A 24,905-nucleotide genomic window follows, 5' to 3' on the forward strand; every position below is an offset into this window, starting at 1 on the left:
GGGTGGACTTAGATGGAGATGATGGGATCTACTTGATGTGCACACCAGACGAATATGCAAGGAGAGGGAACAGCTTAAGAAGTGTATGCAGGGCGTGGATGCCAATAAAGGGCACTCCAGCATGGGAAAAAGCAGTTGCGGAAGCGGAGTACTACCGAAGGGAGAATGAAAAGGATAAAAAATAAAATATTTGTTACTTTAGATGTAACGAAAGGGGGGAATGTGTGGAAGCGAGGGGCCAGCAGGCCCCGCTCTGCCTTCACTTCTCAGTACAAAGCTTGGACCAAGTGCCTCCAGTAGTGGGTTCGTCCCTTGCCCTTTCGTTGACTTTCGTGTAGATGGGACCACTGAGCAGGACACAGGGCATCCATCTTTTGTGCCCCCTTTCGCCTCCATCTTGGTGACCAGGCCTCACTGCGATAGTACAAAATGCTTCTCTCCCTCTCCTCACTGCGGTAAGGCACACAGAGCACATGGCCCCCACCTTCGTTCCCACTCAGACTGGAAAACTCTGCGGCTCAATTCTCACGCTGAAGCCAGAGGTATTTGCAACAACTAATAAATGTATCACATCAGTCTTCCTCTGAGATCACTGTCCTGATCATCTCGTTCATCTCCACAAAAGTGTCCTTGCCCCCGCACGCTCACCAATGGAAACTTACTGCCATTCTGACCCTGTGTCCCTGCAAGATATTCCTTTCATGTGCCAGAGCACCGACCATGCCATGATGCCCACCCAGCAGACCCCCAAACAACATTAGACCCCTGCTGCATTATATCGTGCCTGATAATAACAAATGCCACACACCTGAGATTCTTGTGAGACTAATCCTACAGTTCAATGAGAGTATTATAGTGGTCAAGACCCTTAAACCTGTGACCTGGATAACCCAAATGTTATAGATGATATAGACACCTGTGTGATTTGTATAGTGACATGATAAACTACTGAGAGTCTTTTGATCAACCATTATTTAGTGCATGCATTATTTAGAATGTATTCATTAGCTTAGATAGTGAACACCCTGCTTCACGGCGACCTGACCTTCACCCATTCGGAGCACAGATATCTGACGTCCATCCTCCCGCCAACCAAGCAACCAACCAGGAGGAAGAGATGATGCCCGCACCTAAGACATCACCCTGGCTGACCAATCCGGGTCCAACGTAGCATCATATGTTAGACACGTCGTGTACCTATATAATATACTGTAACATTAATTTTGCAGAGCGCTCTCTAGATAAACTTTTCCTTGGATTCTCGCAGCCTGCTCTCCTTGCCTTATTCCCCGCCCGGGGTGTGTCTGTTTTATTTTCTTGCACGTATAAGATGGGGAGGGCACAAACACTAACTCAGCGGGTCTGAGGACCATATCAGAAAAGCATAATGATAAAGAAGAGGGGTTGAGATGTCTCTGAATCATAGAAAGAGACAGCCTCGGAAGAAGGATCACGAAGATCTTTGAGGAACACAAAGTTACAGGCATGAAGGGCCAGTCTCGTGGAAAGGTTACAGAGCACTGGCAGGTAGAAAAGCCATGCCCTTACAGGAGGTTTCAGACATTGTTGAAAAGTTGTATGGGATAAGTAGTCTTGCATGAGGGTTGGGGAAATCTCTGCACACATAAAGGTACAGGCATCACAAAGTTAGCAGACTTGTCAAGGTGTAGAAATTGAGAGACTGTACGGTTAGTGGAATCATCAAGACACATACATGGTGAGACCTTCTAAGGTTAGCAGAATCATCAAGACACAGAAATGGAGAGACCTTCCAAGCTTATTATAATCATTAAGATGCAGAAATGAAGAGAACACCATGAATAGCGGAATAATCAAGACGTAGAAATTGAGAGAACTTCCAAGGTTAGCAGAATCATCAAGATGAAGAATGGACAGGCCACAGCAAAAGGTAGGTGGCAGGAAATTATGTCATCCACAAACAGCTCTGACAGTCCAGAGAAACTGGTAGAACTCTATATTAACATCCCAATTAAATGCTGGACAAAGTGGCCCCTGTAGCAAAGAAATTTGTAAGAGAAAATAGAAACCACAACAAATGGTTCACTTACGAACTATTAAGCTTGAAAAAACTGAAGAGAAGTGCAGAACAGTCATGGTTAAAACATCCTTCAGCCCTTAACAAGGGAAAATGGAAGTCTCTGTAGGCAGATTATAAAGTCAAAATCACCACAGCAAAAAAGGATTTCTTTAACAAGAAATCATTGGCGCCAAGAACATCAAAAAGCTATTTGAGATCCTGAAGCTTCTAGAGAAGCCTAAGGCATTAACACAACCCTTCCAGCCAACAGATAAAGACTGTGATGATGCCCAACTGGCCTTTGCGAACAAAACTAAAATAGCCCGGGAAATTTATTTTTAAATGGCTTAGGAAATGGCCTAAATAAACAGGTGCGGTCGACCAATATTGGTAAACAACAGACTGAACAACCGACCTTTGCCTTTACACAGGTAACCAACCTCGAGATGGAGTCAATACTGTCCTCAATGCACCCTACTTCGTGATCCAAGAACATGATTCCAGTGAAAATTATTCTGGAGAATGGTAAGGAGGTTGTCCCATTACCCTCCTAGTGAAGAAAGCAGGTCTGAACCCCAAAGATGCAAAAAACCTACAGCCTATCACCAATACAAACGTTTTGCTGAAGATTCTAGATAAGGTGGCTACAATACCACTTTGAGCCAGCATCTATATTTCACAACAAACAATTTGGGTTTCGATCTGACCATAGCACAGAGACAGCCCTCCTTGATCTACAGACCAACATGCTGGAACTGGCGGACCAAGGAAAGAATGGGCTTCTGGTCCTTCTCAACTTGTCCACAGCTTTTGACCTGTTGGATCACATCTGTTTAATTGACACACTATCAGGCACAGGGAACTGTGCACCACAATGCACGAGTTGGATCTAATCCTTTGTGTCGGGCAGACAATCGTCGGTCTCCTGGGAAAACGCCTTCTCCTACTTAGCCCCCATCTTCTATGGAGTCCCTCAGGGAGTCTGCATCTTGCCACACTTTTCAACCTATATAGAAGACCTGTGTGCAGTCTCTTAGAATCTTACGGGGTCACGTTTACCGATGACACCCAACTGATCCTGGAAATCAGTGAGGATTACGAGACAGATACGGGGATCTTGCCCACAATCTACGGCGTGATTGAACAATGGATGACAGAAAACTAACGCAGGTTTGAATCCAGGTAGGGCCAAACTCAAGATTTCATCCTTCTGAGGTCGATAAATGAGCACCACACACCGTGGGTAATAATAAGCAGCGCTCAGATACCTGAGGGTTCGTAGCACTATATAATTGCCAAATTATTATTATTATTATTTATTATTATTACTTGCTCTGCTTCAATGGCGCAAAAACCGAATTGTTACTGTCCAGTAGCCCTGGGGCAAGAGCAAAGCTGGGGAATGAATACCAACAATTCCACATCAAAGACTGTCTCATAGTAGTAGCTGTAAAAGTTAAGACCCTGGGGGTGTCCTTTAACGCCTCCATCAGCACCGAGACACAGACCAGTTACATCTAAAATAATTATACCTATTATCTGAAACTTCTTAGGAACATCAAACCCTACATCTCTGAAGTGGATTGTACCTCTGTTGGTCGAGACATCATACTATCACGACTGGACCACTTTAACTCCCTCTTTATCGGGCCAGGAAGAAATGCATACACTACCTGCAGACGCTCCAAAACGATGCAGTTCAGATCATCAAGAGCTTGCCTAGATGCAAACATATTTCGTCTGGGAGAGAATCCCTACACTGGCTTCCCATATCTGCCCGAATTCACTTCAAAACAGCCACCGTGGTGCATAAGTGCTTGTACCGAAGGGCCCCGGGATAACTGAAGTCCTGCACTTTCCTCTATAACCCTAAATGCACTCTTAGGTCGATTAACACTGGAACAATTAGGTCCCTCAGATTTAAAAAGGCTGGTGCACTTGGTAGAGCTTTCATCAGAAGGGCAGCACAAGTGTGGAATTCACTCCCGAGCATGCTCCGACTGGAAACAAAATGTTACATTTTCCGTACCCAATTGAAAACCTTGCTCTTCAAATTAACTTGCAACTTTGAACCATGAAGTTAGCAGTCAAAGGGTCTGAACCTTTCATGTATGTCCCTTCCTCTCACATGTCCCTTCGTGTTTGTGTTGGCTCCCTGATGCCTGCAGGTTACTGACGCGGTATAAATAAATAAAATAAATAAAAGGTACAAAAAGGCATGCCTCACAAATTCGCCATGGATTGCCAAATTGATTGGTGCATCAGGTGACTGTGGAGTGATGTAGGTTTCTCTCTCATACAGTAGAACAAGAGAAAAGGTCCACCACTAACTCGGTGGACAAACACAGGGCACACTTATGTCTGACAGACGTCAGTAAATGTTACATCGATTTTAAAGCAAAAATAATATTTTATTTTATTTTAGTTGCTTTCCTTCAAGACAACTATCTCTACTAAATTTGACATTTGTAACCTAAAATGGTTAACATTTGACGTACACTTTGTATGAAGTAAATACATTGTGCATAACAAAAGCAAAGAAATTCAGCAATTTATAATCATTATGAGCAAACATAAAGATTTATGACATTAACATTATCTAAGTAAAACACATGAGATTCAAATTCTCACAAAACAAATGTTCGACGCGTTTCGGGACTAGCCCTTCTTCAGGTACAATTTTCAAGCTTTACTTTTCCTGTAGTTTAGAATAAAGTTAAGAAAATATAGGGCTTGTGTTCAGTTGAGGAGTATATGTTGGATTTCGACAACAACCATTAAAGAATTCAAAAAATACACAACTGACCTATGTTCATAGGGTGCCAATGATAACTGGACCAAATTAAACGGGATCTAATGGCTGATAAGGTCTTCTAGGTGTTAGTTTATGTATCGGACTGATACCTAGTAGAGAAATACATATTTACAAAAGCTAATCATGAGTCTTATATGTGCAAAAACCGCGAGTGGGACCAAGTCGCTCTACAAAAGCGCTGGGTCCCACTCCACAGTTATTTCATCTGATTTTTCAAAAACATAGCATTCAGCTCACGGTGTTCCTATGTGATAGTTGATTCAGTATGGAGATTTCAGTGCAAAAAGCATCATTTACAGATTTCGGCTACATCTCAATGATGGTATTGTCCACGTTTGCCTTCCGATATTATCCACAACACCGCTCTGTAAATGGTGACAGTGAATATTGCTTACAAAATTATCTCAACCGACCTCAGCTTGTATTAAGGCTACTTTGCCGTGCAGTTGTAACCGTTTGATATACGGCCAACTTACTTGTGTTTCTTGATATTCCACAGACGACTAGGAGTTAAAATCGTCTTCGTGGCGCGTTCGCGATGTAACAGTAGACGTTCCACTGTCTACTCAAGCCCAGAGGGACCCCGTTCGTTCTTCCTTGTTACCGCACTCTTTCTCGGAATTCTTTCGTATCCGGAGAAGACGCATGAGTGTTTTCGCTGTCAATTGGAGTAACGTTGTTGGCTGGGCAACCGTGAGGGTTGTTGGGTAATTAGAACCTAACTGCAAACCCTGTCGATGCAGGGCGCCATTTTGGAGTGTCATGTCGCATAACGAAACTCAATGTGTTGTAGATGTTCGATTGCATTCATCTTAATAAGAAGCGCACTGAATTCGAGATTGTAAATTGCTGTAACCTAATACTCCAATCTGGTAAGATTACACTCACAATAGTTGTTCTACAGTTTCAAATGTATGGCATTCATTGATTTACAGATGACAGCTCATGTCACAATCAACGTTCATTCCTTTTGGGTACATTGATTCTAATTTGTCAATCCAGTATAGTTCACGCTGTAATAGAGTTTTTGCCAGATTGCCACCTCTCCTTGGTAGAATTTTTAATCAAACTACAGAACATTCAATTTAATGAAGCAACCAACATTCTGTTCACTATGGACGTAGCTAGCCTCTACACAAATATCACACATCATGGAGGACTTGAAGCTATGGAATGGCTACTTCTTAATACGTCAGAAACATGTCCTGCAGATTGTCTTTTTGTCTTGAAACTATTGAAGATCGTTATGAATAACAACTTTTTCATGTTTGAGAAAAGATATTTTGTCCAGATCTCCGGAACCTCAATGGAGGCCTCTATGGCGCTGATTTATGCCAATACCTATATGGCATACTTAGAAGAAAAAAATGTGATCAACAACAGTAAATGGAACCAACATTTGAACATTTTTGTGAGATATATTGATGAACTTTTTGGGATCTGGGAAGGTTCAACTGAAGAACTAAAAGATTTCTTTGGATTCATGGATACAATGGCCCCAAGGATTAAATTCACTTCAAAAATGAGTAGGACATTGATTGACTTTTTAGACGTAAGAGTCTACATTAAAAATGGGAACCTATCGACAACGATTTTTACAAAAGAAACAGACAGAAATAGTTTGCTACACGCAAGATGTTTTCATCCAAGGAACACAATTTCAAGCATTCCGTTGAGCCAATTCTTAAGATATCGCAGAATTATCTCAGATGAAACTGATTATAGGAATAAGTCTCAAGATTTGGCCAAAAAATTTGAACAGAGAGGATATGATCGAACAAAAATATATGAAAGCGCAACCAAAGCTACACAGATGCCAAGACAGGAAGCTCTTAAATCACATCAAAAGAAGAAACCAGAAAGCCTGGTATTTGTGACCACTTACTCGAATCAGAGTGCGAAAATTAAGAACATTGTGAAAAAGCATTGGAAAATCTTATCATTAGATCCAACATTGGCAGAACTTTTTCCATCCCCGCCTCTGTTTGCATACAGTAAAAGCAGGTCAATAAAAGACAATCTGACTAAAGCAGATTTTGCAGCCAAAAGAACAATTAAGCAGAATTTCAAGGGGACCCTGCCCTGCAATAATTGCAACAACCTGATAAAAGGGGAATATTTGAATCATCCCCATAGGGGAAACAAGATCCAGTTACGTTATACAACCACATGCGACTCAAAGAACATCATCTATGGCATTAAATGTACCTGCGGAATTTGTTACGTAGGGATGATAAGGAGAAAAGCAAAAACTCGTTGGTCTTAGCATAAGTCCAATATCAAACTCAAAAATGAACGCTCATCAGTAGCACAACATTTTTTAAAAGAATCTCACACTATTGCCCAAATTAAATTCATCATTTTGGAGCAAGTAACTCTACCAAGGAGAGGTGGCAATCTGGCAAAAACTTGGTTACAGCGTGACCTATACTGGATTGACAAATTAGAATCAATGTACCCAAAAGGAATGAACGTTGATTGGGACATGAGCTGTCATCTGTAAATCAATGAATGCCATACATTTGAAACTGTAGAACAACTATTGTGAGTGTAATCTTACCAGTTTGGAGTATTAGGTTACAGCAATTTACAATCTCGAATTCAGTGCGCTTCTTAAGATTAATGCAATCGAACATCTACAACACATTGAGTTTCGTTATGCGACATGACACTCCAAAATGGCGCCCTGCATCGACAGGGTTTGCAGTTAGGTTCTAATTACCCAACAACCCTCACGGTTGCCTAGCCAACAACGTTACTCCAATTGACAGTGAAAACACTCATGCGTCTTCTCCGGATACGAAAGAATTCCGAGAAAGAGTGCGGTAACAAGGAAGAAAGAACGGGGTCCCTCTGGGCTTAAGTAGACAGTGGAACGTCTACTGTTACATCGCGAACGCGCCACGAAGACGATTTTAACTCCTAGTCGTCTGTGGAATATCAAGAAACACAAGTAAGTTGGCCGTATATCAAACGGTTACAACTGCACGGCGAAGTAGCCTTAATACAAGCTAAGGTCGGTTGAGATAATATTGTAATCAATATTCACTGTCACCATTTACAGAGCGGTGTTGTGGATAATATCGGAAGGCAAACGTGGACAATACCATCATTGAGATGTAGCGAAATCTGTAAATGATGCTTTTTGCACTGAAATCTCCATACTGAATCAACTATCACATAGGAACACAGTGAGCTGAATGCTATGTTTTTGAAAAATCAGATGAAATAACCGTGGAGTGGGACCCAGCGCTTTTGTAGAGCGACTTGGTCCCACTCGCGGTTTTTGCACATATAAGACTCATGATTAGCATTTGTAAATATGTATTTCTCTACTAGGTATCAGTCCGATACATAAACTAACATCTAGAAGACCTTATCAGCCATTAGATCCCGCTTAATTTGGTCCAGTTATCATTGGCACCCTATGAACACAGGTCAGTTGTGTATTTTTTTAATTCTTTAATGGTTGTTGTCGAAATCCAACATATACTCCTCAACTGAACACAAGCCCTATATTTTCTTATCTTTATTCTAAACTACAGGAAAAGTAAAGCTTGAAAATTGTACCTGAAGAAGGGCTAGTCCCAAAACGCGTCGTACATTTGTTTTGTGAGAATTTGAATCTCATGTTTTTTACTTAGATAATGTTAATGTCATAAATCTTTATGTTTGCTCATAATGATTATAAATTGCTGAATTTCTTTGCTTTTGTTATGCACAATGTATTTACTTCATACAAAGTGTACGTCAAATGTTAACCATTTTAGGTTACAAATGTCAAATTTAGTAGAGATAGTTGTCTTGAAGGAAAGCAACTAAAATAAAATAAAATATTATTTTTGCTTTAAAATCGATGTAACATTTACTGACGTCTGTCAGACATAAGTGTGCCCTGTGTTTGTCCACCGAGGTAGTGGTGGACCTTTTCTCTTGTTCTACCTTGTTATGGTCTTTTAGCCGAGACCTACTCAGGAGCACCTAAATTTCAATAGGACAAAGGGTAATTTCATTGAATCAGTGACAAACCTTATTTCACAAACAACAAGAGTGCACCTCTACACTTCATTTCTTTCGCTCTCATGCAGGTCAGCTTTGACTCAATGAATACACTGATGCATTTTAGTAAAGTTAGTTCTCTCGTATGTGCCTCCTATAGCCAAGCACACTGTAGAAAACACATCCTTATAAAGAAATCTGTTATTGCTGCACTGGCTATTCCGGTCCATAATGTTTGACTATCACCTAGATCCTGTGAAGACAGCTAACCTTGCAGGATGGATCAGAAAAGGTTTGTTCTGACTAACTAACCAATGAGAATCGTTCCCTAAGTTGAGAAAACCTCCCAGAAGGTTCCAGTGACAGTGACCTCTCCAAAAGGAGCAGGCCGGCTGACTAATCGATACCATTCAGCAACTGGACGGTCCTTGCAACTGTCGGGGCCCAAAGCATGTCTCTTACCTTCAGCATCAATGAGGGCCAAAACAACCGCCTGTCTCACTCTGTCTGAACTACAGCCCAGAAAGGCGGTTTCATCTGGACATCAACCGGACCCTATACACATACATCATGCTGCCACAGCCCCACCTGCCCTTACCTCCTTCAGAACTTGGTCCAGGAGTTCAGACGTTCCTGCAGATACATCCCAAGGATCTCGCTCTTCAACCATCATGGCGTCCAAGGTGCCCTTCTCCAGCACCACATCAAAGCTTTCATCGGAGAAGGTTAGCGCACGGGCATCCATGACGGTCCAGACCATGCCGTGGCATTCGGCGTGGCGTTTCCTCATGGCTTCGATGCAGACTGGCGAGTAATCAATGTTGGTGATGGAGGTGTAGCCTCTTTGATACAAGTCATGACTCAGTGAGCTGTCCCCACATCCTGCAAGAGAGAGAATTGCATTAGTGTGACCACTTCAGGATGAGTCTCAGTAGAATGATTGCTATTCTCACTGACCAATCAATGTGTCTCCCAAGTTCATACTGATACTTTATTGTGGTATCTTGTTGTGTTTCTTTCGTGTCTTTCATCTGCTGCATTTGCATCTGTGCACTCACATTTTTTTTAAAAGACCCTACGTCCCTAGCCGTATGTTTCCAGTACCCCATGCCATCTTTTACATCTGTTTTGCTTGTTCCCTGAAAAATGAGCAACCCCAATATAAGTCAGCAAATGCAAATGCATAAGTATGTTAAAACGTGTCACTGGTTTTGTCATGTCTTTCACTGCTATGTGTGAACCATATTGTATGCGGTTCTGCCAGAGCTAGAAAGTCGAGCATAAAAATGCACAATCTCAGAGAAGTTTGTAGTCTGTAGACAGCGATGGGGCAGGCCCAGACAACTTGGAGCAATGTCAGTAAATAGGCACATTACTATAAAAACATAATGTACTCTCTGAACAGTGTCATATAATAGTGCCGTAGCAAAACGGTGCATAACAAAAGACATTGGTTTAGACGACCTGCAACAATTGTTCAAACAATAACAAAAATAGGTTGTGGGTACAAAGAAAGACTCCGACATCTGCACTCTTCTCAAGCAACAGGAATTGATGACTTATTTGGGATAACACCGCAGGGAATGGTAAGTCTCAAGCCCAGATGGAAAGTAAGAAACCCTGAGGCGGTCCAGCTTCAGTGGTGGGTGTTTCCAGAGCGCACTGCCTGGTTTTGGTCACACCTAAAGAAACTGCGCAGCGAGGAAGTCGCTGGGAAAGCCAGGCATCCAATTGTGCTGCCTTGATGCCTTCGTAGAACTTCATAAGGATACTCCATAACCTCAAGGACTGGAAAACAAAACTAGAAAAGGAGGCAGGACATGCATGGTTGTCCAGGTATAGAACCCAACGGTTTAAATCAGTTCTGGAATATTGTAGCTCCCAATTACTAGAAAGGCTGCGGTGCACAAAGGGAGGTTCTAGGACAGCAGCAGGCATTATGTCAACCCTAATCTTCGCCCACTGACAGCATCCAGTCAATGGGGCTTTCTGGACCGCCAGGACACTGTTCAATGTGGCTGGGATTGCAAGGGCAAACTTAAGGCAACATTTCAGACTAGAGAACCTCGTCTCAAGGACAACTGGACCCAAGCAATACATTTTTGGGCACTCTCCAGGGTAAGGGAGGTCTTCAGGCTCGATGTTTGCGATACCCACAAGATGCAGTTTAAAGAGATGCCGGGAGGTAACATTGAATTTCCAGACATCTCAGCCACAAAAAGGCTTCTCAAAGCAAGACAGCACCAGTCGATAGGAGGATCTGACCTGTGGTCTAGTGAGTATGAAAGTAAGAGTGTGTCCTCAGCATCAAACAACAGGTGCCAGTTCCAGATCTCCAATGGAACACACCAACACTGGAGGAAAGGCATCTCTCCGCCTGTAGTGAAGCAGACGCGAGCAGCTCCATTCACTCCCGAATTGACAATGTCAAGTCAATAGTGAGCCATATTTATAGTGTGTCTTGGAGTCATTATGCGAGCAGAATTCAATGACCTCTCAAGAACTCCTACGGAAACATAGCATCATTCAGGGGCTGTTGCACTGACAGGTGTGAATTCTCTGGCCCACCTTGGGGATATTCCCAGCCTATGTGTTCAAACACTAGCAGAACAATGACCTCCTAAATAAGGAAGGACAGTATTAGCTAAGTGATATGGGAGGATAGCTCAGGGGCAACGTTCTTGCCTTGGAAGCAAGACGACACGAGCAACACAGGTTCGATCCCTGGGTCCGCACTTGGAAACCTCTAGTTACTAAGCACGTTAGTTATAAATAACCTATCTTCTCATATGGAACGTTTATATACCATGTGCCATCATTTGCCCTCTGTAGGTTTTCCACTGTGAAAGACCTTCCATTAGTACAAAAGGGGCTTTCGTGTGGGTGCTTTCTCAAGTGGTCATTGTAATAAAAAGTTCAAAACGTTATTTCAATAGAGCTTTCTTTAATATGAGGTCCCTGCATCCACATGTAACGGCCTCTCTTTGCTAAAGCATCTAACACAACATCTTGTGTTATTAAGAATGTCACCATCAGACCACTGGGGTGGTTAGACAAATTAGTGACTTACACCCTGAGGACAGGTGTGTAGATCTTAACTACAAAGTAAAAAATACTATGTGCAAATCTTCACATCAAGCAAAACCAGAAATAGAAGGTAAGCAATACCAGCATTTCATCAAAACCGCATGATGAAATGTAACAGTCTAATGGAACATAGTTGTGGCTTACTGAGACTGAGCACATGCAAGGTGAGGGCAGGGCAGTATTGGGTACCTCTATTCCCCTATTCACAGGGAGCCTTCTTGGATCCCACAATGTAATTACCTCTCCTTTCCCTCTACCGGAAATACCAGATGGTAGTAAATCTTTTAGGCATTATTCAGGGAGTGGCTTGTGCCATTACGATATCCAAACTAATTCTTGGGGTGTTATGGCCAAAAATGTGTTAGCTCGGGTAGGTGGGTCTATGACTGTTGCTTGAAAACCCTATGAGGATCAAAAAGAAGCTTTTTTGGAATGACTGGAGTGTAACAAGGGAAGCTTGTACCACCTTGAAAGCCTTCAGGGAGCAATCATTTGGCATAAAAGAACTGCATGTAACAGAACGATATCTGCTGAAATTCCCAGATCCTAAGTATCGTTCTCAATATACGAGACTGAGATTACATTTATGGCATACTAACGAAATCTTAGTTCAACGTAATATTGCGCAAGCTAAGGGCTGTCGATTTAGCCTTAATGGCTCTCAGCCAGAATCTATAAAACATTGGATTGCAGAATGCCCCACACTTTTGGGACAAAGAAAGAGATTCTTCTATAGTATACTTGAAGGTTACCAAATTATGGATACTGATGTCTTGTGGCATCTTTTATATGATAGCCATATCTCGAGGGTTAATGTGGGGATGGTTCTGTTTATGCAGTCTTTAAATTTGGTTTTGGGGGTTGTGGGTAAGGGGGCAGTGTGTCCCTGAAATCAGCCGGTCGATATTTCCAAATTGGGTAGTTTGTGGTGCGAGAATTGCGATCTTTTACAACTGAGGTATTGTTTCAATAATCTCTAAACGGTTTTGTTATGGTAGAGAAATCTTTTGTTTTACGATGTAGGTTGAATTTGATAGTGTTTTTTGGAAATTCTTTTATAATTTTGTAATATGTTGTGATGTATTTGAAAGGCTGTTCTTTCAGCTATATCAAATAAAAAAATGTTTTTAAAATTGCCCCTCGTGGCTTTGGCTGAAATAAGCAGAGGGAAAACGAGCAGGAAGGGTCATCAAACTGCAGACACAGTTGTATATTAGCTTCATTAATTGAGCTTGAATTGGGAATGAAGGGTCTAGTACAGAAATCCAATACTTGCTTTTGAACTAGTCTTCACCTGAAACAATCTCAGAATTTGTCAACCATGTCAAGTGTCAAGGAAATGCAGGTCTAACTCGGGGGAGGGGCGTATGTGGGGGGTGGCAATTAGGCTACACCTTAATGATCTGAAATTCAGGGGCTGGTGGCAAGTTATGTGCAGCCATGTACAAGTGGCAGAAAGTTGGACCTGTGGAGCAGCTGTGGCCAAACGCCAAGGCAGAAAGGTTACTTGTGCCGATCCACAAACTCTACTGAACGCCTTGATGTATGGAAGGTAGACTGCATGAAAAGGATCCTATGATGTGACGCTGAATAATTATATATGGGGCACAAACAACCCGAAGCTGTATTATCAAAACTTTGCCATTGAGCAAAAAAATTGAGCAAATTATTTTAGCACCAATTTTGCGCGTCAGTAATACAGAATGGAGCAAACATGTTTCACCCCATTCAGTATGACCTCAAAACGTTTGTAGACTGTTTTACTATGTAACTTAAAAGGAAATATAGAAAACACTAATTTGTGTGTTACACTGCAAAGGTAGTACAATAAATAGCCAGCTTCGTTTTTTGAATTAGTTAAAATGCTTAACGAGGACATGGATTCGGACAAAACCGTTTTCCCCATCATACAAGCAGCAACATTGCAGCTATATTAATTTCCCCCACAGTTTAGAAAATCTGGCACCAGGCGCACACCTGCCGAAAGGTGAACTGATTGGCTCTCAGCCACTCCTTGGTCCACTCCACTCCACCAGAGCTGGACATATGTGGGGTCCTTCCGACTCGTCACAGATGCCTTACTTATCCATGCCAGGTCGGTATCACGTTGGTTTTCCGACATAATTTTTTTTCGAAGTAATTTTTGCCGACAAACTTACTTCGAAAAAAACTCTGCAAAATATATACTGGGACGTGGGCTAGTGGTTAAAAGCAGTAGGGAGGGGTAATAGCATAGGGAAAGGAGGGCCTTGCGGAGTACTCCCCACCCCCACCCCAAATTTAAAAAAAGATTTCGATGAGTTGACGGTGAAAATTACTTCGAAAAAAATCATGTTGGCAAGGGCCATAGAACCACCAAGTCTTACTCCTATGGTAACTGGGATGGGTTTGCCAGCAGACAAGGGTTGGTGACGAGGGGACTCAGCAGCAGCCAAAAATGGTGTCTTCAGGGCCATCACCTCCACATCACTGGAGGCCATGCCCCAATGGATGAGGAGCACAACTGGCAACATAGGATTGAGCTGCCAAACTGGATGGGCTATACTTGGCCAGTAGAAGGTGCACAGGGACTCTTTTCGAAATGATTTCTGGGGGCAACCTTGCCTACAGCAGGGATCGCTTGCTTATGTTAACACAAATGCATTGATCTGGTGTAGGTTAAGATGTTCAAATGCAAAAGGACAGTGGGCAAATGGAAACTGTGCTTTTTTGCAGCACAAGCAGTTTCAGCTGATACAGTTCTGCATCTCTGGAGCACCTATCTGGTCACACAATCAATGTATTCTAAGGAATGGGAAGAAGGACTTAAGTGCAACAAAGATAAAGGACTTCTGCACTAACAGGAACTCCACCTTGATCTTCATTAACCTCAAAGCACATTGAAGTCTGTGATAATGGGACGCTTTTTGGAGATGCCTATCTTTGGCCAGCAAATTCACATTTAAAGGGACTCATTTAATTCGTGGGGACCGATGCTTCCTTGCTGAACATGTGCATATTATCGGCCCCATCTTGCAGCTTATTTTTGTGGCAAAATCAATGTAGCTGCAGAGAATCAATGGAAAGGTGTTTGGCATCTGCGCGGCTGAACAAACAAAGTCCACCAGCGGGAAATGCTGAAAGCCTAAAGGTCCACCTGTGAAAGGCTATTAAGTCTTTGTCAGAATCACAAGTCACCCCCGATGTGTTGGGGGCCATTTCATTTGAAAAGGATGAAAGGCTGTAACTCCAGGCCTATGTTTGGAAAGAAAAACATGAACACTTCAAAGTTCCTGTAGTCGCCAACTGCAACAAAAGAACATCTACGTAGTTACAAGAAGGAGCGTGTTCTGGGATGCCTGAGGCCACATTCGTCTGCCTTTCCAGAGCTCAGCATCCAATCCTGAGACACGTTCTGGGCAATGCTGCAGGGGTGCCCAAAGCGATGCAGGGTAACTGCTGTTACCATCAGCAGGCCTGGAGAGGGGCAGCCCAACCTCTCCCCCTCTCTGCTCCTCTCCTTCCCCGAAGCCAGAGACACGCAGTCTGTGCAACACAAAGCTGAGGAAGGGTGAAGTGTGAACAATCACCTCACCCTTCCTCCATACAGCAAGGTGCTAAGCACCTAGGGAAACCAACAGTCAGGCAGGGATCAGGTTCAAAGACCTGTGCCCCCCTAGGGGGCCAGACAGCCGGCTATCCGGCCGGGGCTGGAACACAACAGCCCCCAATACTATACATATCAAAGACCCAGGGCTCCCCTGAGTCTTATAAATAAAGAGCAGCATGCTCTGAGAAAACAAACAGTTTGTGGACCCTGAACGGGGACCCAAACACACAGGTGGTGCACTGTTTACTGCAGCATCTTTGTTTCCCTTTGAACATTGCACTGTTCATGAACCTCTGCAAGGCAGCGAGCGGCGAACACTGAACAAACAAAGAAAGTCTCCCAGGACGTACCGAAGGGAAGCAGGACTCCACTTACCAGCGCGAACAAAGGAGGGAGGAACCTGCAGAGCAGCCCGGCGTAGGCGGTGGCTTCAGTCAAGCGTCAATTTCAGGTAAGCCGCCACGCCGGGCTGCGAGCATGAAATAGAACACTGTTTTTTTTCTAACTGCGTGCAACAAAGATAAACATACGCGGGCAGCTGCTCGCCGGCGGACCCGGAACGCACGCTGCACCTCAAAATTCAATGGAAATATTGCAAGTTTAAACTCTGAGGCTGTGGGGGAAACCCTGTTCCGGGAAACCTTATCGCAAAAGTACAACAAACATTGTAATTGAGGCAGTAGGCAGACAACTTTTGGTTCATACAGCATTTGGAGCGTTTTTTTAAGGCCCAGGCCAACAGGGCACATGCAATTAATTGCAATGAACAACAAAGGCATAGTTTATACGCATAACACAAACCTGGGCACAAGAAATAATTACAGCTCACCAAAGACCAGTGCTGCAGTTTGTCTGAACATAAACCAAAATATTTTTTGGGGCAACACTCTACAATTATCCAGCACGGGAAACAGCATTTTTTGAAAGCCCACAAGAATCCACAAATAATACAACAAGCATTATAATGTGCATGATAGACGGTGCTATTGCACAACGAGTAGAGAGCTCATTTTGACATCTGTGCAGAGACTGCTGGCACAGGTTCAGATCCCTGCAGGGCCACACACAGCCTTTTTCAAATATCTTTCTTTTAATCAACCAGGCTGAAAGGAAACATGGGTCTCAAAAGAAAATCACAGGAACCCACAACACCGGCCCAGAAACCCAAATCACCACACCTTTTGGCAGCCATCGAGGCAGCGGAACACTACGGTTGGGCATGGGTCAGGGAGAATATGTACGGCCTACCAAGGGAAGGGACACCCATACCACCCAATTAAGATGACGTCACAACACCACCAAAGAGACAGAAAGCGACAGATGGCCCGTAAAAAGGTAACAAAATACTGGCAAAATTGTGTGAGAACATGTCGGAAATGCAACACTTTTTGCGTGAAATGAGGGAGAAACAATTACCTCAAACAGGGGAGCAGGGACCCACAAACCCCAACATACCCCTAGAACCTACCATAATGGTGACCCCCCACCAGCAACGATCCCAACAACAGCAGCCCCAGCCACACCACTGCCACAGATGCCAGCAATGCCAAAAGCTGCCAGCACAATTGCACCAACTGCAGCCACAGCAGACCCAACAGGTGCTTTAAAAGCATGGGCAACTCCCAGTACAGAATCACTGGGACAGACAGGGCAAAGCAACAGCAACCCAACAGATATATCAATGATCTGCAATGCCCAATTAGAATTAAAATTGAAATCCTTCCAGACTGAAATACTGAATAGATATAAAAGATGCCTAGCATGGAATATTGACACCACAATCAAAGAGGCCATATGGGCCAAAGAATTCATAGAAATGTCTTCCCTAATAGAAGCCCAACGCAAAGGGAAAGATGCTTTTAGGGATACCAAAAAGATAGAAGAGAAAGCCATAGCCAGAAATGCCCAGGTAGAACAGAATTGGGACAACTGGCTACAAGCCTTCGCCATCTTGGCAACAATATACGAAGAGAAATTCCCCAATGATGGCAGAAAACTATGGGCTTACATGGATAAAATAAGAGAAATAAAAATCACTCAAAAAGGGAAGATCTGGCTAGCATATGATATCAGATTTAGGAGCAGCATGTCAGAGAGGCCAGCCATAGAATGGGATGAGGTCCAAAATGACTTATACACGTTAAACGCTGAGCCCCCATCAGAGGAAGAGGCCTCACAGAACATCTCCAAAAATAGCAAAAATGCACAGGGTCCCAGAAATAACGATAACGAGAAACATAAAAAGGGAGAACAGCCCTTTCGGAAGAACCAGCCATGGGCGGCTAAGTCTAATACCCACAGGCAGAACAAAAACCACTCTCCAAAAGCCAATATTCCATGCAGGAATTTTGGAAAAAAACAGTGCACCTGGGGTAAGGACTGCTGGTACAAACACGCTTGCACAAACTGCAACGGTGACCACGCAGCAAGCAACTTCACCCGACTGCCAGCCAAAAATGCAAAAGATTAGCACCATCCACTCCCTTTCAACCCCAGGTTTGGCACCAGGCAGAACCCCCATCAACCTAAACAATTTTAGAGAAGCACTCATGAATTACCCAGACAGGGAAACCAGCAAGGCAATCTGGCAGGGTTTCACGAAGGGTTTTACCATCCCTTTTAAGGGCACAGGGTCACAGAACATCCCAATGAACCTGAAGTCAGCCAGGGACAACCCCCAAATAGTGGAGAGCAAAATCAAGAAGGAATTGCTGTTAGGCAGGATTGCAGGACTCTGGGACCACATACCCCTCAAAGATTACATAATATCACCACTAGGGCTGGTCCCCAAAAAAGAACCTGGGAAAATGAGGCTAATTCACCACTTATCCTATCCCAAAGGCCATTCACTAAACGATGGCATTCCACACACAGAATCCGCGGTATCATACACAAACTTCCAGGAGGCAGTAAGACTCACACAGGAATGTGGCAGGAACGCCCTGATGGCCAAACTAGACATCGAATCCACTTTCAGACTATTGCCAGTCCACCCAGATTCCCAGCAATGGTTATGTTTTACTTTTAACAACAAATTCTATGTAGACAGATGCCTTCCCCATGGGGTGCGCCGTATGCTGCACCCTATTCGAGTAATTCAGCTCCTTTTTTCAATGGGCTTTCCAAAAACAGAGACCAGCGACCAAAGTAGTACACTACCTCGATGATTTGATGGTAATGGGCCCAGCAAATTCTGATGAATGTAACAAGGCCCTGGTGAAATTAGAAGGAATGGCTGCACAGTGGGGCATACCTTTAGCAAAAGATAAAACGATCAAACCTGCCATCAATATAAATTTCCTGGGCATTGAAAATGACTCTGTACAGGGCCTGTGCAAGATCCCAAAGACAAAAATTGCAGAACTCCTGGAGAAAATACAAGGCCTGACAACAAAAGACAAGGGCACAGTTAGAGAAATGCAATCATTAGCAGGGAGTCTCAACTCCGCTACTAGAATAATCCCCCAAGGGAGGGTATTTTCCAGAAGTCTGGAACTAAAAATCAAATCATACACCAAACCCCACCTACAAATCCGGCTAGGCACAGAGGTGAAACAAGACCTGGAAATTTGGGGGAATTTCCTCAAAGATTTCAACGGGACCTCACTTTGGCGTACGCCTTTGAACACATGGACAAAAAGGGTCCTTTTCACCGATGCAGCAGGGAGTAAGGGGTTTTGAGCCATACTAGACTCAGAGTGGTTGGCAGGACAATGGCCCAACTCATGGCAACAGGCGGGGTGGACTAAGAACATCACCCTCCTAGAATTATTTCCCATTTGGCTAACATTACACATCTGGGGCAGGCAGCTAGCTAACACAGAACTCTTGGTCTGGTGCGACAACATGGCCGTAGTAGGCTCCATAAAGAGGTCTACCAAATACCCTATAGTGCTAAAAGTCTTGCGATCCATCACAGCAGTCACACTACAAGAAAACATTGTGGTCAAAGCGAAGCACATCGCTGGGGTGGATAATAACATTGCAGATGCTTTCTCTCGCTTTCAGTGGCCAAGATTCCGGGAGCTAGTGCCTCACGCCCAGGAACAGATGACGTCAATACCAGCGGAATGCTGTGCAATAATGGAAAATCAAAAATAACGGCATCAACGCCAGTGCCAGAGAGCCATGGCCGGGATGCCCAACAAGAACCAGGCACCTCAACAACGGGTGCCAACAACTCCTTAGGCTTCCTAACAAAGATGGCAGAGAAAGCACTGCCAAGCACCACCACGGCGCAGTACAGTAAGTGCTTACAAACAGTATTTAAAGCCACAGGCATACACCATGTAGAGTTAATAACAATTAAAGACATAGAAATATTTTTTAAATGGGCGCATGAACAAGGCTTTAAGAGAGATTGGGCAAAAAGACACCTAGTTGCAATCTCGTATTTTTCAAGAATACGGGGTGATTCAGACCCCACGCAGAGCGCTCTTATTTCCTACGCAATGAAAGGATGGGGTAGAATAGAGGGCTGCCAGGTGGACACCCGCCGCCCCCTGGATTTCAACAAACTGGTACAAATTGCAAACCAGCTGGATACCATATGCTGGCTTCCATACGAGATCTTATTATTCAAAACAGCTTTTTTCCTGGCATACTTCGGGGCTTTCCGTGTTGGAGAGCTCATTGCCTCCAGCACCAAGGCTACCAACGGCCTGGGTGTCATGGAGGTCAGGGTTAGACAAGAGAGCGTCAGCATAGAAATCCAACAATCAAAAACTGGGGCCAAAAGAACCATCAACATTTGTTGCATTGATGAGGCAGCAAACTACCCGGTATGTATCACAAACCTTTATCACACGCAAAGGCCCAAGGTAGGGGGGAGGTTTCTAATCCACAAGGACGCCTCGGCACTAAGCCGCTACCAATTCAAAAGGGTGCTGATGAAAGCAATCAGCAAAGCCGGGTGGGACCCTAAGGGTTTTGGCACCCATTCATTCAGAATAGGTGCAACCACCTCAGCATGGCAAGGAGGCCTAGCTCCCCAACAACTAAAAAACATAGGGGGATGGAAGTCAGATTGCTACAAAAGATACATCAGACCACAGCTAATATAGCCATCCTCCTCATTTTTCTTTCTCCCCCTTCCTACAGAAACAACAGGCGAAGGGAGGACCGCTCTCCAATCAGCATGGATAGCCAGCCACTCAATTATCTTCAGGACGGGCCGATGGGCAGAGGAGACCAAAGAAAGGCCACCTTTCAGAAACACCATTTCTTCATGGTGGGGATTCAGAGGACTACGATGGGCCGAGATCCACAAAACCCTAGCAGAACTGGTCGTATACAGAGACCTGCCAGAATTTTTGGTCATACACCTAGGGGGCAATGACCTGGTATCCATTGGAAGGAGAAATGTATTCAAGGACATGTGCTCCTCCCTAGCAGGCATTTCACAGAGTTGGAGGGGAACAGAAATATATTTCTCGGCCATCCTACCCAGAAAGAAATGGCAAGTGGCCAACTGCTACAAATCGTTAGACATTTCTAGAAGAAAACTCAACATGGGGCTACAGAAATTCTGTACAGCAAGAGGACTGGGCTTCATAAAGCACCCGGCCATTACACTGGGTAACCCGGACCTTTTTCACAAAGACTGCACCCATTTATCAAACCAGGGCATGGAACATTTCTTTGGAGAAATTACAGCAACTCTAGCCTCCAGGGGTTGCCACTAGAAGATACTTTCGGGGGAACGTGGTCAGCCGCCAACCTGCCCACGTGTGGCGGCACGGGCCAGAGGGGGTAACCCCAAGACCCGGTGCCCAAAAGTATGTTACTAAGCTGATATGTGATTATTGTTATCTCCACAACCATATCTGTACAATAAAAACCTATGGCCTTTTATTGGCAACACTTGACAACAATGTGTGAGCCAAATTATTCTGGGTGAGGGTATGGGATCGGCAAATAATTATGCATGCATATGGGTTCAGCAGTTATGGGCAATGCTGCAGGGCCACCCAAAGCGAGGCAGAGTAACTGCTATTACCATCAGCAGGCCTGGAGAGGAGCAGCCCAACCTCTCCCCCTCTCTGCTCTCTGCTCCTCTCCTTCCCCCAAGCCAGAGAGACACGCAGTCTGTGCAACACAAAGCTGAGGAAAGGTGAGGTGTGAACAATCACCTCACCCTTCCTCCATACAGCAAGGTGCTAAGCACCTAAGGAAACCAACAGTCAGGCAGGGATCAGGTTCAAAGACCTGCCCCCCCAGGGGGCCAGACAGTCGGCTGTCCGGCCAGGGGGGCTGGAACACAACAGCCCCACTACTATACATATCAAAGATCCAGGACTCCCCTGAGTCTTATAAATGCAGAGCGGCATGCTCTGAGAAAACACAGATTGTGGACCCTGAACGGGGACCCAAACACACAGGAGGTGAACTGTTTACTCAGTGCCTTCCAAACCTTTGCTTCTTTACCACAAAACCCTCCCACCCTACAAATAAGGGAGAAGAACAAAGGAAAAGAAGTACAATGCACTGTACGGTGCCCACAAGAAGTCGTGGGACATGAGAAGGCGGGCACGGGCCAGAGGGGGTAATCCCAAGACCCGTTGCCCAAAAGTATGTTACTAAGATGATATGTGATTATTGTTATCTCCATAACCACATCTGTACAATAAAAACCTACGGCCTTTTATTGCCTACACTTGACAACAATGTGTGAGCCAAATTATTCCGGGTGAGGGTATGGGATCGGCAAATAATTATGCATGCATATGGGTTCAGCACTTATCCTCTTTTGTAACTGGTCGCCGTTCTGACCATCTATATGGTTTGCAGGCATCCTAAGAGAGACTCGGGCGAACACTGGGCTTGGGCTCTACAAGTCCATTGCATGAGGTGGCGGGGTGAAACTAAGAAAGCACCCCACATTCCGAGGGTCATAGGAGCAAGCCCTCGCCAAGGAACTCAGAAAAGTTCAATCTGTTGTGCCAGCTGAATGGCAACAACATCCTTAAACACAAACCAGCGAGCTGCTTTGGGATTTAGAGATGCTGCACGTGACCCATATTTGTTAAGGCATAATGGCTGCGCCTGCCAGCTATACTGGATGTTAATGGCCCGCCACCCCCAAACTAACGGCAATTGCAGAGGCTGGTAGGCTATTACTGGGCAGCTACAGCACCCATTATCGTGATTAACACCGCCACACGTGCAGGACATCGAAGGTGTGCAGTTGCAAAAAGGGGGGGGGGTGAATGAGGACGTAGCTGGGATCGGAAACATAGAACGGTTCTATGGTGTTACATCACCAGTCTTTTTTTATTTTGTTTTTTCAAAATTTCTTTTCATCTAAATGTTTATTTTATTTCGGGGGGCGTTCCCCGCACACAACCCCTCCCCTGTTTTTTTTCCCTATCCCCGATCACCCCCAGCCCATATATGCCCTTACCCACCCCCCTATTTTTTCGATTCGCTTTTTCGAGAAAAAAAATGGAAAAAAAGACTCGATGTAACAACGTCGTACCCACAGGACACACCAATGGGGTGTGAGGCGCCAGGAAACATGTGCAGCCATCGAGTGCCATAAGCTGCGTGTTTACAGACGGGGTCGCCAAAGTAGGGGTGGGGTGGGGCTGTATTCATCAGATATGTTTTAAACGGCTATTGGCCGTTTAAAACGTATCTGATGAATACAGCTTTGCCCCCCCCCCCCCCCCGCACCACCACCCCCCTCCGGCCCAATTCCTCTGGAAGTCAGTTCAGCAGCTTCCACGTCACTTGCAAAATGAATGGCTTGACAATCCTTCATCCTAGGAAGCTGTGTAACCAGGCGGCGGCGGCATCACCAGGGACCCCCTCTCCTGTGATTGGGTAGAGGACGGCTCGTGGCTGACCAGGTCTTAGACCCCGCGTGCACCCCGGGAAACCAACCAGCGGTAGAGCAGCGAAGCAGCCCAGGGTCGGTCACAGTGGAGCACCCACCTGCACGGCTTGCCTTCGGACTCTAGGAGTCCTTCCCTGCGCTGGAGGATGGACAGATTGTTGGGTCTGGACGCCTGCGCAACACTCCATGGACTTTACTTCTACTTTCTAAGAAGGCCTCCTGAAACCTCACGGGAATACCAAGGGTGCTATGCCCCCAGTTTCAGTGGCTTCTTACCTCAATGGGTAGTAAAGACATTGTCAGTGAGGATGGCAGCTGTCTGTGTGGGTGGCTTTCTGGGACGTGTGCAACGCTGGGGCGGCCGAGGCGCCATTCCTTGAACGACTCCCCGTGCAGCAAAGAACTGCACTCAGGAACGAAGGAACAATCGAATGGGAAGAAGAGCTGCATGGACGCCACGGCAATGCCACATCAAGAAACTACAACCTACATAATATTTGCAATACAACCCACCCCACTCTCCGGGAGAATAAACGTAACTGGCAGCCCTACAGATAAGGGGTGTACCAGCCACTTTTACACCTTAAAATTAGGCAAATACCCCCCCCCCCAAAAAAAATAGGGAGTTAAAAGAAGTCTCCCAACAAAAACAGGAAACAGACACCCCCGTTCTCTTCCACTCAATTCTTTGGAGCAGTAGTACACACAGGCCACAGAAAGAAACGTGCCTGATCTGACAAGTTAAAAATGTATATTTTAATGTGCATGAATAACGACATTCAAAGACATATTTATTTTTAAAAAAATCAGTTTCATAGTTAAAGCATTTTTATTAGCGTATTACTCTTTCTCACTAAAAAATACTTGTACTCCCAAGTTTAAAAATGAGGGAGTAAGAAAAGCCGACTTCAAAACCATATCTGGAGCATTGTCAGCTGGGTGCCATAGTGAGTGTTTCAGGGGTGAAGAGGGAGAGCAGGGGGGTTTCAGGGCCTGGACAGAGGCGAGGGCATAGAGGCATCTAGGCTTCCAATGTTTTTCTTTTTTCCATACACACAAATTGCAGGCCATCTTGCCCCTACTGCCCAGGAGCCACCTCCTCATTACCGGGAGTGCATCACCGGGAGTGCCATCTCGCCCCTACTGCCCGGGAGCCACCTCCTCATTACCGGGAGTGCCATCCCGCCCCTACTGCCCGGGAGCCACCTCCTCATTACCGTGAGTGCCATCTCGCCCCTACTGCCTGGGAGCCACCCCCTCATTACTGGGAGTGCCATCCCGCCCCTACTGCCCGGGAGCCACCTCCTCATTACCGGGAGTGCCATCCCGCCCCTGCTGCCCGGGAGCCACCTCCTCATTACAGTGAGTGCCATCCCGCCCCTGCTGCCCGGGAGCCACCTCCTCATTACAGTGAGTGCCATCTCGCCCCTGCTGCCCAGGAGCCACCTCCTCATTACCGTGAGTGCCATCTCGCCCCTACTGCCCAGGAGCCACCTCCTAATTACAGTGAGTGCCATCCCGCCCCTACTGCCAGGGAGCC

General features: G+C 45.0%; 1 protein-coding gene across 1 annotated transcript in view; it reads right to left on the bottom strand.

Annotated features, from left to right (window-relative positions):
* The window catches only part of EEF1AKMT4 (EEF1A lysine methyltransferase 4), a 559,170-nt gene that overhangs the window by 325,462 nt on the left and 208,803 nt on the right, over positions 1–24,905 (bottom strand). Inside the window, exon 2 of the mRNA XM_069618812.1 lies at positions 9,451–9,734. Coding sequence (XP_069474913.1) covers positions 9,451–9,734 — 284 coding nt within the window. The remainder of the gene's footprint in view (positions 1–9,450; positions 9,735–24,905) is intronic.

This window comes from Ambystoma mexicanum, chromosome 10, assembly GCF_040938575.1.
Source record: "Ambystoma mexicanum isolate Mex_15411 chromosome 10, UKY_AmexF1_1, whole genome shotgun sequence".
Lineage (NCBI taxonomy): Eukaryota > Metazoa > Chordata > Amphibia > Caudata > Ambystomatidae > Ambystoma > Ambystoma mexicanum.